The sequence below is a fragment of the Numenius arquata genome, chromosome 18 (assembly GCF_964106895.1).
Source record: "Numenius arquata chromosome 18, bNumArq3.hap1.1, whole genome shotgun sequence".
NCBI lineage: Eukaryota > Metazoa > Chordata > Aves > Charadriiformes > Scolopacidae > Numenius > Numenius arquata.
In genome coordinates, this window is record NC_133593.1 from 4,453,113 (window position 1) to 4,466,714 (window position 13,602).

A 13,602-nucleotide genomic window follows, 5' to 3' on the forward strand; every position below is an offset into this window, starting at 1 on the left:
ATTTTGAGACAGGAATTGGATCAAAACATTTTTTTTTTAGTTCAGCGTTGAAGAGCCTCTTCGTAGTTTGCTGGTGGGACGTTCTGGATGAAGCTGAGGGATGGGGACGGGGGCTGGGACAAACCCTGGGGTGGGGACGGCGATGTGCCCCGTCCCGAGGGTGACCTCCTCTTCCAAGTCATGCGTTGGTACGGCAGCTTGTCCATCCTTGCTCTTCCGCAGCTGCTTTCATGGCACGCGTCCTCCCTCTGCGGTGGGACATTGAGAGCCGTACCCTCCTCTGCACAGAGTGACACCCTGCTGTCCCTGTGGAAGGAACTCGGGACCGTTGATTACTTGTACCCTGGGACAAAATTGACTTTTGCTGTCAGATTACTGCTTAACTTGGCCTTTAATTGCCTTTGAGAGTGTTCTCAGGCTGCCTGTCCCACAGAGAAGTGTGTTAGATACCACAGCCCTCTTCGGAGGGTGCATCCTCAGCCCTGTGTGGTGACAGGGATCGATCATAAATTGGAATGATGTCACCCTCAAAGCTGCCTCTCCGAGATTATTCCCTGAAAATAATTCGACTCTGCCCGTTTTAGCTGGAGTTTCGCTCCCGTGGGTATCCCAGCTAAGCGGGAGGGGGTCACCGATGCCCTGCAAATGGCGCCCACAAGGCCCCTGGACTACACCTCCCATCATGCCCCGCTCCGTGCGGCTGCTCACGTGGGCAGCACGCTGACGCCACGGCGGGGCGCGAGCCGTCTCCCGGGCGACGCGCTGCCTGAGGCGCGGCGGCGGGGCGATGCCGCAGGGCGACGGGGCGCCCCCGGCCAAGCGGCTGAAGGCCGCGCTCCCCGCCATGCTGCCCGCCTCCCCCCCGCCGCGCCGGCACCCGCCGACCGCCGACTCGCAGCGACGCGGCCTACCCATCTTCCAGGCGCGGGGGCCACTGCTGAGCCAGCTCCGCGGCCTGGAGAACGCCGTCCTCATCGGTGAGTGCCGGGAACCGGGTAGGCCGCGGCGGCACCGGCAGGGGGTTCCCTCAGCGCCACAGCCCCGGGGCTCGGCGGCGGCGAGGTGGCTGTCGGCGTCCCGAGAAGGGCAGCGGGTGTCCCCAGCGCGGGGTTTGGGCTGGTCCGGCCGGGTGCGTGAATGGCGCGGCCCGTGAGAAGCTGCACGGAAAGGGTCTGGGCAAAAATCTGAAATGTGGTAAATTGGCCATGTTTTTATTGTTGAGCGTTGGTTAAGGCAGCTGGTGACTTAATTTTTATGGAGAAGGCAAAAATACTTCGCCCTCCTTTCTGTTTCACCGTCCACATGGAGTACCTTCAACTTACAAGCCAAGTGGCGAACCCCCACTTTTCAAAAAAACGTCCTTTCAGAGACATTTTCAGGGATATTGACTAATTTTGTTATGGTTTCTTTGAGTCCAGGCTAATAAGCTTTGTGTCTTATTTTCAGAGCTGAAGACATGCAGCTGGAAGTCTAAAGACTCAGTGTTTCTTGAAATTAAATGAAAAATGCATTGTATTTCGTTCCTATAAATGAACTCTTGAAAAAAAAAAATTAGTCATGGTAACTGATAGACATGACTGTGTTTATCTCCTCTGCTCTGTATAATCCCGTGATTGTCATTATTACTTGCTAAATATACTCTACAATACGCCACTTAAAATTTTGCAGCTGTGGAGTGAGCTAAAAAGCTCACTTATGCTATTTCCAGTCTGCAGCTGAGGTGCTTACAATTTGGCTTTCCGATTCCTCTCTGCTTGGTGGTGATCCTTCTAAATCTCTCACACTTATTCCTCTGTCTCTTGTCGGTTCTCACCTCCCTCCCCAGCGTGCTCCGTGCCCTTGCTGTCTTGCAAGGATTGAGAGTACAGGGCTCTGTTTTCCAGAGCCTCGCACTCTTTCACGTAAAGCAATTCTTGTAACAGGCTAGTAGGAAGCTGAAGGGGGTCTGATTTGAGTCACAGATGTGTTTTAAGCTGTACTAAAACGTGCAGGAAGACGACAGTGATGTTGAAAACGTTCTCTGCTCTTCCCTGCACGTTGTGCTTTGAGACAGTTTCACTTGCAGTGCCTCTAAGCACAGATTTGTGCTGCTTTATACTCTGCCCAGTAAGTCGCCCTTTTTGTTGCCGATGCTGCAGTAAGCACTGATGGTAGCTGTCTCTCTGCTTTTGCTGATTGCCCTCTTTGGTAGAGGCCATCTGTGTAGACCACACAGAGTTTGTGTTGGAAATACACCTGAGTAGAAATGGGGTGGTGTTTGTCATGTTGTGAGTTAGCGCTGTATGGGTGGAGAAGACATTTTCCTGAGCCTGAAGGGACTGTCTCTGATTTCAGGAAGGTGCAGAGGACTTGCTCGTGCCCTGACTGCTCCTCTAAGAGAGTCTCAAACCATAACTTGCTACTTGCTGTTGTGACAAAAGCTTTGCTTTAATTTGCTTACAGCTCTTGTTTGAAACTTCCTAGTGTGTAGTGTAAATATATGCATGAAACCGAATCAGTGTCTATTCCTTGCTCTGCACGATTATCTTCTTATGTTGGCTGTGTCGCACAGCTTCATATCCGGACAGACTGGAATATGTTTCTAAACCAGAGTGTGGCTGGAGAGAACCTGGGTGAAAGGCGTTTTGTTGAGGAGTGGTCTAGAGACTAGAGCCAAGGCATTGGGTTCTGGCTGTGGCCTGCTGCTGATTTACAGTGTGACTTTGGGCAAGCTGTCCAACCTCTTCCTGTCCTTCAGCCTCCTCATCCAGAAATAGGATTAAAAGTTAACATAAAAAAAAAAAATGACTTGGGACCTTTCATTTGAAGATGCTACAAAAGGGAAAAACTCTATTCCTTTGATGTTCTTTAGGAGAAACGGGCTCGGGGAAGACCACTCAGATCCCTCAGTACCTTTACGAAGCAGGAATTGGCCGCCAAGGCATCATTGCTGTGACCCAGCCCCGCAGAGTAGCAGCTATATCCTTAGCCACCAGGGTCTCGGATGAAAAGAAGACAGAGCTGGGGAAACTGGTAGGTTGCTTTACAAAGTCTTTAGGGAGTCGGTTTAGTACTGCAGTGCCAGTGGGACTGTGTCAGGGCTTAATGGGTCAGATAAACAGACACAGGATTTAATAATATGCCTGAGTGGAAAAATTGGCTTTTTACCTGCTTCTGTGGCTCGGGGTGGGAGGATATGTTTGACTCTCTCGCAGTGGTATTTTACTTCTTGATTATTATCTGTGTTCCTCCATTTGAAAAAAATACTGGTTAGTGAATAAAACAAAAAATACCGCGTTCTCTTTGATACACGTTGCTTCGTGTATCAAAAGTCACTGTCAAGGAGAGCAGAGTGCTTAATGTGTGCGGGTCTGTGAATCTCTGGGAGAAAAGTGGAGGAGAAAGACTTTCTCTATATAAAGTCTTCAGAGACCGTGGGGTAGTTTCTAGCAGGAGAGGAAGGAAAGGAAAGATGGAACGTTTGTGATGAACTTCTAGTTGGGAAAAAGCCAACTGGGATACAATGTTGAGAGCATCCTTTGGGTGGGTTATTAGATTTACAAGACTGACTGCTCACAGTCTGCAAATACACCGTTATGCTTTCCGAAGTCTGCTTGGAGTCCTGGTTGGCTCTGTGCGATGCAGTGACCAGGGTGCTTTGCAGTCCTTCTTTGTGGTACAACGGCCACGAGAAATCAAAGTAACTATGTGCTTGTACTTTCTGTAATGATCACTCCCATAGGTTGGCTATACTGTACGCTTCGACGATCTCACATCTGATGAAACCAGAATCAAGTTTTTAACAGATGGGATGCTGCTTCGTGAAGCTATCGGGGACCCCATGCTGCGGAAGTACAGCATTGTCATCCTGGATGAAGCCCATGAGAGGACAATCCATACGGATGTACTCTTTGGAGTGGTGAAAGCTGCACAAAAGAAGCGAAAGGAATTGGGCAAACTGCCACTAAAGGTATGTGCACCTAGGATGGCAGCGAGGGGCAGGGATGAGGCTTGGGCCTTAAGCGCTTTGAGTACCTCCTGGGGTTTGCCAAAGTGTTTGAAATTTCAGCCCTGACTGTTTTCCTGTTCCTAAAAAGCCCCTTTGAATCTGAATAGAACTTGCAATGTGTGGGCTCGGTATAACATATCTGAACAAGGTTTCTGGTCAAACCCATGTTGCCTTTTTTTTTTTAAGAGCCACTTGGATGTGAGCTGTAGAGTAGACACGTTGTCTGGGGGGGCTTTGCTACTCTTGCTGAGGGCACCCTGGGTACAGGAGCACTCTGTCTGATGTGGCAGCTGTATGACATGCTCACACTGGGGAGCCCATGTGTGTCAGGTGCACAAGAGTTTATGTGAGTGCATGAGGAAGTGTGTGAGAGCATGTTGGTTTTGATGGGGAGGGCATGGAGGGGACTGGTAGAGTCCTAGCAGTCAAGACCTTTGTGCAGCCTACTTTTGTGGGGACTCAGGTCTGTTTATTAACTGTCAGAAGATAATTTTAACACGTCTTTGCTCGTGTTATCTTACCAACACATTATGCTTGTGTGATACCAAAGGTGATGGCTTTAACAGGGAAAGATCACTCTCCTGTCCCAAACTCCGTGTGCTTTTCGCTGTTCTAAGCACATATCTTGGTCTTGGGAGGCTGGCTTTTGGCTGGTTCTGAGTGGTAAGTGTCTAAACTGCAGTGCTAACCCATCTTATACTCACATTGAAGGTGATCGTCATGTCAGCTACAATGGATGTTGACCAGTTCTCCCAGTACTTCAATGGAGCTCCTGTTCTCTATTTAGAAGGCCGGCAACATCCCATTCAGATCTTTTACACCAAGCAGCCTCAGAGCGATTACCTCCAAGCAGCGCTGGTGTCAGTCTTCCAAATCCACCAGGTACGGTGGTCTCCTCAGGTTTGTGCCTCCCCAGGGCCATAGATTGTTGGCTGGGGGTGCTCACAGAAGATGTGGCTTGAGCTTGATGCTGCCAAGTCAGAGATGTCCCTGAGATGCTGCACTGCATCCTCCAGGATAGTTTGGGAATGTGCCGGGTTAGTGAGTTGGATTGGCTCAAGAGAAGATGACAGCAGCGTGGAGATTGTTCTAATTTACTGACAAAGTGTAACCGCGGAGCAAGTAGGGATCTATTAAAATAACAGTTTATAGACATTTTGTGACTAAATGCTTGAATGTGAAACTGCCAGATAGTTAAGCTATAAATCATTTAATAAAACTGTTTATTACCCACATAAAATGCTTTGAAAATGCTGCAGTTGATAGGATTGTGGGACTTGTACATCAAGGCTGGAGTTGAAAAGAAGTTGCTAAGCAAAGCTCTCTGATGTCAATTCATACCTAATACCTAAATGTTCTTCTCACCCGGGTTTGCTGGCTTGTACCTGGGTGCTTGCTGGTTCCCTCACTTGTCCTGAACAGTTATTTAATGCGATTGACGTGACCTTAAATGGTTCCTCCATCCTGTTAAGACTCAATCCTGCAAAATGGAGTTTACTCTTCACCTCTGGTGAATCCATTGGGAACGTCAGGCTGCTTGCACCACACGTGTGCCTTTTCTTTCTTCCTTACTTGCTTTGCTGACTTGCTGTCAGGGCAACATCTCATTTCAATCTCAGTTCTCCTTCCCTATCCAAACCATCTTAACTTCTCGCTTGCTTTTTCCTCTGGCTCCAGGAAGCACCCTCTTCTCAGGACATCCTGGTGTTTCTGACTGGTCAGGAAGAAATCGAAGCAATGACCAAAACCTGTCGAGACATTGCCAAGCATCTCCCCGATGGCTGCCCACAGATGACGGTGATGCCTCTCTATGCTTCTCTGCCCTACTCCCAACAGCTCCGTGTCTTTCAGGCTGCCCCCAAGGTGTGGCAATATGATGGGTAAACAAGATGAGTCGGTTTGTTTGCTTGCATGAATGTTTGGAAGAAATATGGAATTTAAGGGGTTAAAATGGTCTGTACTGGTAGTAAGTAATAGTCTCCACTGTCTACTGACTTTAGGGTGAATGGTTCCAGTGTGATATAAGTTGATGCAAGTAGGATCGTACAAACAGATAAGTCATCGGGATCGTAAAAAGAAGGAAGGATTAGGGGGAGTGAAAAGGGCGGAGTAGTTGAAATTTGCCACATTTCATAGGAAATTCATGTCCATATCACACAAATGCAAAGAAAGCAGTTTCAGGGCCAGCCAAATACTAAGAAACCTAAAAACCTGGGCATATTTGTCAGGGCCATAACGAAAGGAAATTGTGCTGCCTCGGGCCTTTTTGTACTTATTCAGCAGATAAATAAGCATTCAAATCTTTTCCTTGTGCCAGAAATGAAATCAAAATGGTTTAAAGACATATTGATAACAGCTGTCCTGGGTGGTGTATTTTGTTGCAAGAAGAGTAAGCACATGTTTTAGAAACTGATTAGGAACTAGAGATTATCTTAATTTACGAGAGCTGGCAATAGTGAGCACGGGATGTGGTCAGAGCATGCTGCAATATGTGGGCTTGGCCCATGCTGGCCAAAAGTAATAGCATTTTTTTGTTGCAGCTGATCTAAAATGGCTTTTGACTGGCTTTGGTTTGCTCTTCCTTCCAGGGCTGTCGCAAAGTGATCCTCTCCACCAACATCGCAGAAACCTCCATCACCATTGCGGGAATAAAATACGTTGTGGACACAGGCATGGTCAAAGCAAAGAAGTATAGCCCTGGTGAGGAATTCTAAGGAATGATGCAGAGATTGTTTTCGATTTTGTAGAAGTTATTTGAGGCAATAAGCCCCACTGAGAGCTGATTTAGGACACCCTCTGCACTGCCTAAATTAATGTCGTAGGTTTTAGGTGTGGGATTTTGGGTTGGTTTTGGTTTTTTTTGCATTACAGGGGTAAGTATCTGTCAAATGAATCCTCTCTTCATGGACAGAGCACAGGATAATTACCTTTGCTTGAGGGTGCTAAACCGAGTGAAATCTGAGCACTCTTTGGGTGGCAGACCCTGGGATGTTTTTTGTTGTTAATCTTACAAAGTGATGTTTTTCAAAGCTGTGTGTTACGCAGACATTGACTGAAGCGATGCTTTTCCATACACAGAAATTGGTCTGGAAGTGTTGGCAGTCCAGCGGGTGTCGAAAGCCCAGGCTTGGCAACGAACAGGGAGAGCAGGGCGAGAGGACAGTGGGATCTGTTACCGGCTCTACACAGAGGATGAGTTTGAGAAGTTTGACAAAATGACAATACCTGAGATACAGAGGTGAGAAAAGAACCCTGATGCCATCACACTTCTTGCCACAACTCTTTCATATACCGTTACAGATGGATCTGTATAAAGAACTGAACAGCAAAACTGGATCTAGGGAGTGACTGGTTGACTTCTAAGAAAAGTGAATTCTAGAGACTGAACAGAAAAACTAGGAAGCGTTTGCTCAGGGTGGGCATTTGGGCTTCGAGTTTCCAAACACACATGGGCAATAGTTCTCTTCACTTTCCTCCAAATCTTGGACTCGCCTTTTGCGTTTTAGGGAGTCAGGCTTCACTGGCCAGTGCTGGACTAGTCCCTGCCAAGCTGCAGCACAAATCTGAGGACTCAGTCTCAGCTTATAGGCAAATAAGAGAAAAGAAAAAAGAAGAAAAGGGAAAAAAAAAAAAGCAATCTCAATTGTTTTTTTTTTCTGCCTGTGCAGGTGTAACCTGGCCAGCGTGATGCTTCAGCTCCTGGCCCTGAGAGTTCCCAATGTGCTCACCTTTGACTTCATGTCCAAACCGTCTCCTGGTAAGTAGTCACAAGGGCAGCCTTGGAAAAAATTGACAAATGAGTCACCGAGGATTTGCTTAGAAGTAATGTCTTCAGGCCATTTGGAGAAGGTGGAGTATGGGAGGTCAGGCCTGTGAAAGGGGAGCTGTCTCTCTCTGCTGCATCTTCTCCTCCTGGTTCAGAAGTCTCAGATTCATTTACTGCTCGTTGCTTTTGCTCAGCCTCGTCAGAGCAGCCATGGTTAGGGCAGAGAGCTGGGGAGTCCAGCTTCCGAGCAGAGCAGGGAGCAGTTTTGAGTCATAAAGAACATGAAGGTGGGCCTTACCTGCCAAGGAAAGCCATAGAGAATCTCACGTGGCTTCTGCTCAAAGCTAAAGATGGCAGCTTTAGTTTTGCCTCTGGTTTTGCTACTTGAATTGAAAAAGATGATTGTTCTATGGGATAGAGGAGGATAAACCAGAGTTTGGGGCACTGATTTCTCTAAACAGAAAGTACTTGTCCCTCTGGCCAGGGGAAGATGTAGTGATGGTACCAGCTGATCCTTCACATCCCTGCCAGTGTCAGCCAGGGGCCTCACAGCCTGAACCTTCTTGTTTTGACAGATGCTATTCAAGCAGCCATTGAGCAGCTGGAGCTGCTGGGAGCTGTGGAACGAAAGGAAGATCAGCTTGTCCTAACACCCCTGGGAAGGAAGATGTCAACCTTTCCACTGGAACCAAAGTTCTCTAAAGTAAAAACTACAGAAAAATTAGCTAATTTTTGTTTCACGAGCTCTTCCTAGTACCATTGGCATTTGTCTTTCGAACTTCTTAGACAAGATCTGGAATTTGGGGCAACTGCAGTTGTACTGGTACATTTGCAGTATGTTAATGAAGCACAGATTTATTTCCAGCAGCTGTGCTGATTTGCTTGTCATTTGTTTTTTAATTCAGGGAGACTTTTTTAAAGAGAATTTCTTTCCTCTGGAACTTCTGAAGGTGAAACAAGGCTAATTCCCTTGCAGTTTCCAGGTTTGCTGGTAGCACTGTAGCAGATTCATGAAGTGTCTGATGCTGTAGTTGATGTTAGTCGCTATGTTTGTACTGCATATGAATTGGCCAATCTCAGGAAAGAACATGATAGTTGCTTGGTGAGTCTGTAAGAGGATTTACAGTTGTCTCTAGCCCCAAATGTTTATGAAATTGCCTTAAACAATGCTTGGTAAAGTTCCTGGGCTGCTGGCGAGCAGAAAAGCCTGCCCATCTGAAGTGGATTTGGTCAACATATAATTAGTTTTGTTCTGTGATTTGCAGACAATCCTCCTGTCCCCCAAGTTCCACTGTACGGAAGAGATCCTGACCATTGTGTCGCTGTTATCAGTGGACAGTGTCCTCTACAACCCCCCTGCACGGCGGGATGAAGTCCAATCCGTCAGGAAGAAATTCATCTCCAGCGAGGGAGATCATCTTACCCTGCTCAATGTCTACAGGGCCTTCAGGAATGTCAGTGGCAACAAGGTAGGATGCTCTGAGGATGCCAGTGCTGTCTGAGCTGTCTGAGCTGAATTGTAGAAGGATTTAGGCTGGAAAGGACCCTAAAGATAATCTAGTTCCAACCCCCTGCCGTGGACAGAGTCACCTCCACTAGACCAGGTTGCCCAAAGTCCTGTCCAGCCTGGTCTTGAACACCTCCAGGGTGGTGAGGAGCTTTTTTGGCACACAGCAGAGTGCTCTCTGCATTGTTCGCAGTTGGTGCAATATGCATCCTTCCAAAGGAATGAGAAGCGAGGACTTACTCATCCTTTACACTTGGGTAATTGGAGAAAGCTGTTCCAGTGCCGAAGGATCCCCCAGAAAGCTGTAGCAGAACTGGTTATCAAAAGTTTCGTGAGGCCGGTTCTGTAATCAGAGCCAGGGCTCTTCCTTCTCTGGTTCCAGCTGGAAACAGGAGGGAGTGGGAGAGTGTTGAGACTTGCTGTTTGGCAGGATTCATTGCAAAAACACTGAGCATATTTACAAGCAGATTTTGATTTATCCTACCCTATAAACTCCTCAGTTTGATTTGTAGATCTGTAGAGTCCTGTACCCCATCCCTTGCAGCATCTGTCATTCTGCACGTCATTTGTTTTCACCACCTGTGGGATAGCAAGTGCTGTTTCGCAGCACTCGGTGACCTTGCAGGGCAATTCTGAGTGGGAAGAGAACAACAGCATGCCATTTCTTGGCACTGTGGGAGGGAATGTAGACAAAGGGGAGTAATCAGGGGTAGAAATACGACAAGGAAATGGGCTAGCACCTTTTCTCTGAGAAAGATTGTGTGTTTGGAGGATTCTGCTTTCCATGGTATCCAAAGACTGTTGTGCTTCTTGGGTGAAGAAAGAGCCCCTTCTAACTCCTGACGTCTCTGTTGCAGGAATGGTGCAAAGAGAACTTTGTCAACGGCAGGAACATGATGCTTGTTTCAGACGTCAGAGCTCAGCTCAGGGACATTTGTGTAAAGGTAACTCGTTGCCATACTGTATTTCTCTGTTCCACCTGTTTGCATTTTTCTGTTTGTCCCCAAACTGATTTCACTGTGCAACAAGTCCTAGGGGTGAGAAAATGTGGGTTTGTTTTCAGTCTCCCATGAATAGTCAGGTAAAACTCCCGACTCTGCAGCTGCATCCCAAAATCTCGGTAGGTTGAGGAGAGGTGAAGCGAGAAGGGGAGCTCTAGGAAGGCTTCTCAGGTAGAGGACGGTTTTTCCTCAGGGATTTGGCTGCCCTAGTGTAGATGTGACTGTGCTGTGTGTGCCGTTGAGTGCCGTCAGCCCCAGCAGCCCGTGCTGGCTGGCTTCTTCATGGAGTCGGGCATTAATTTAACAGCAGCTTTCCCATCAGCGCTGTTCTGCTGGTCACAGAGCGGAAGGTGCAGTGTGGGAGCTGCTGCTGGATTGCCTGCTGTCTGTACGTGACACGGGAGCCACCGTTCGGCACCCCTGTCCCGCTGCAAATGCTGGTTGGCCTAAAACTCACTCCCAGGAGAGACTGGATCCATTTTGCGGCTCATCGTTTCTTTGCTATTAGCCTGGATTAAGCTAAACATCTACTTGAGCTGATTTTCTAGCTGTCCTTTTATATTTCCCAAGATTCATTTTATAATCCCCAGGATTTCTGACACTTATCACCTGAGCTTGGAAGCCCACTAAAATGGGGCTGTGTTTCCCCACGAGGGCGCACATACACGCTTGCGCTTACTCTTGTGTCTCTCGCCGCTGCACAGCTATCGATGCCAATCGAGTCCTCCCGCTCAGACACGGGAAACATCCGCCGCTGCCTGGCTCACAGCCTCTTCATGAACGCGGCCGAGCTGCAGCCAGACGGCACCTACAGCACCGTGGACACTCACCAGTCGGTGGCCATCCACCCTTCCTCCGTGCTTTTCCACTGCAAACCGGCCTGCGTGGTCTACAACGGGCTGCTTCACACCAACAAGTGCTACATGCGAGACCTGTGCGTGGTGGATGCCGACTGGCTCTACGATGCGGCGCCTGACTATTTCCGCAGGAAGCTCCGAACGGCCAAGAACTGACCCTCTGGGTCTGGAATCGACAGGTCCGGGGTTTTTAGGCTCACCCTAAAAGACTTATTTTTTTTGTTTTGTAATGAACGTACGGGAGCAGTAGAGCTTTGCCTCACAAATCAGGTAAAAACCTTAGAGGAAAATGGCCTCTCCATGAGAGCCAGACCTCACAAGTCTCCATGGCTTAGAACAATCATCCCGTTTTTTAACAGTTAGTCTGTAAAAGAGGACGGTAGTATGTACTCTGTGCGCGTGTGTATGTGTGTGTGATAAATCTATACTGCGGGGGGAAAAGGGGAGCTGGTGTCAGATTCCAGTTTTTAAAACTTCCTGAAGTTTAACAGATTTGTATATGAGGAAACGAAATCCTAAGAGCTCTTCTGAGCAGACTTGGTATTTTTTGATGATTGTGCTTGTATCCTTTCCAGGTTTTATTGGGGGGGAAAAAAGGAGAAAAAAGTTTTAAATGTCTACATACAGGTGAAAAAAATGCCTTTTTTTACTGTTTCTAGAAGGGAGGTGCTACTGTCTTTTACCTCATCAAACGTTATTCTGCCTGCATGTCATGTTCACCGTCTTATTTGGGACCATGCAAAGGCCAGTGATGGGAACATCTGCTCGGACAAGGTCTTCACTGATTGTGTCTAAGCCTCAGGGGCTAGCAGTGGTTTCTTGGAGATGTCCAGCTGCCTGTGGCATCTTTGGCATCATCTCTGGTCACCCTTTCGCTGTTAGAGCATGTTGTTCCTCAGCGGATACTTCTGGCTTTTCTGACTCTTGCCCGTGCGCTTCTGGCTTTGGAACTGGCACACCCTCCACAACGGCTAATCAGGCCAGCTTGAGGAAGCCTTACAAAATGAAAATGTGGATTAGAGATTGGACTTCTTTTAAAGGTCCTTGATTGATCAAATGTTTGGATCTTCTGCTCTGACACCAGTGCTTCTTCCCCCTTCTGCCTCCCCCAACCCTGTCCCAGTTATACTTTGATTTTCCATTAGAAGTTTGGACCTTGACACTGTCAAGAACCACAGACCTACTACTAGTTATATACCATCTGTTATATACCATATATATGGTGTATATATATATATATACCAGTTATATACCATCTGTTATTTGTTTTTTTCTTCCATACTCCCTTGGCATCTACCTATCTCTTTTTTTCCCTGTTGGAGAAAAGTGGCAATACCAAACTTAATTGTCCTTTTAAATACTGGAATTAAGAAACTAGTGCCACTCCAAAGGGAAAACTTGTTCTTGAATGTGAAGGAAAGTGGATTTATTCCATTATCACTGTGTGTTGGTAGGGGGGAAAAAATGTGAGTTGTTTTTAAATGATATCCTAATTTACTTCTAAAATAACCTCTCTGGGAGAGGTAACTTCCCATTTCAACAGAGTCTGTTGACGTAATGTAGTAATTTATACAGATTTTTGGATGAGCTGAAGCAGGTCAGGTGGCTGAAGGTCGAGGAAGCTGTTCTGCACACGCAGTGTTGTTGTGTGATACAGCAGGGTTAGTTTACATGGGCTGGGAAGGGATGGTGGTGTTTAGTCCTTGTATCCTTCAAACAGCAACTTTTACTAAAAATATATGGCATATGGATAGGGCCGCTCAGGGGTGCGGTCACACTGGCTGTTGGCTCGGGGAGAGCTGCTGGCTCTGCTTGTGATCGGTGGGGACGAGCTGCTTTTGTCCTTTCTGGTTACACGCATCACGGTGACACAGCACATTGTCACACGCCTCGTCTTCGGGCTCCAGTATTGGCTTTACCTTGGTTTTCTCTTTGAAAACTGAGGAAAATACCTCTTTCGTTCTTTGTTTCTTATTTTTAACTGGAATGTCACTTGTGCTGGTCTGCAAATCGCTGTCTCCCAAAGAGCGTACGTAGGTAGGTACCTGGAAGGGTCTCATCTCTCAGGCAGTTCCTAGGAAGGGAGACACTCAGTGGCTGCAGGGGTGCAGTGGAAATGGACACACATCCCTTTGTCGTGCCTCTTTGCGATATTGTTCTTTGGTGGTTTGAAAAAATGAAGAAAAAAAAAAAAAAAGGTGAGTGGGGCACAGGCAAAACTTGGCACTTTTGTACGTACAACCAGCGGCAGTCTTGGACTGGTATTTGAGGAGAATGCAGCTATTTCAGTTGTTCTCACTCACACACACTGCAGGGAATTATCAAAGCACTGTGTCTGTCTGTTCCGTGGTTTTACAGACTTTGCATCTGTAGAGGAAAAATGGAATATAAGCACATTTTGTTTGGGCAGTCTAACCCAAGGGTCTGTTTAAGGGAGGGGATGGGTGTTTATTTGGAACTAATTTGTATCTTTTTCCCAAAAT

General features: G+C 47.2%; 1 protein-coding gene across 1 annotated transcript; it reads left to right on the top strand.

Annotated features, from left to right (window-relative positions):
- The first annotated feature begins 682 nt into the window (after nucleotides 1-682).
- On the top strand, nucleotides 683-13,290 carry DHX33 (DEAH-box helicase 33). The gene is given in 12 exon segments (XM_074160571.1): nucleotides 683-977; nucleotides 2,852-3,012; nucleotides 3,722-3,949; nucleotides 4,700-4,870; nucleotides 5,666-5,851; nucleotides 6,577-6,688; nucleotides 7,067-7,226; nucleotides 7,657-7,745; nucleotides 8,330-8,457; nucleotides 9,020-9,223; nucleotides 10,119-10,205; nucleotides 10,967-13,290. Coding segments are annotated over 12 exon segments (2,130 nt in total). The 3' UTR covers nucleotides 11,276-13,290.
- Nucleotides 13,291-13,602: the final 312 nt, after the last annotated feature.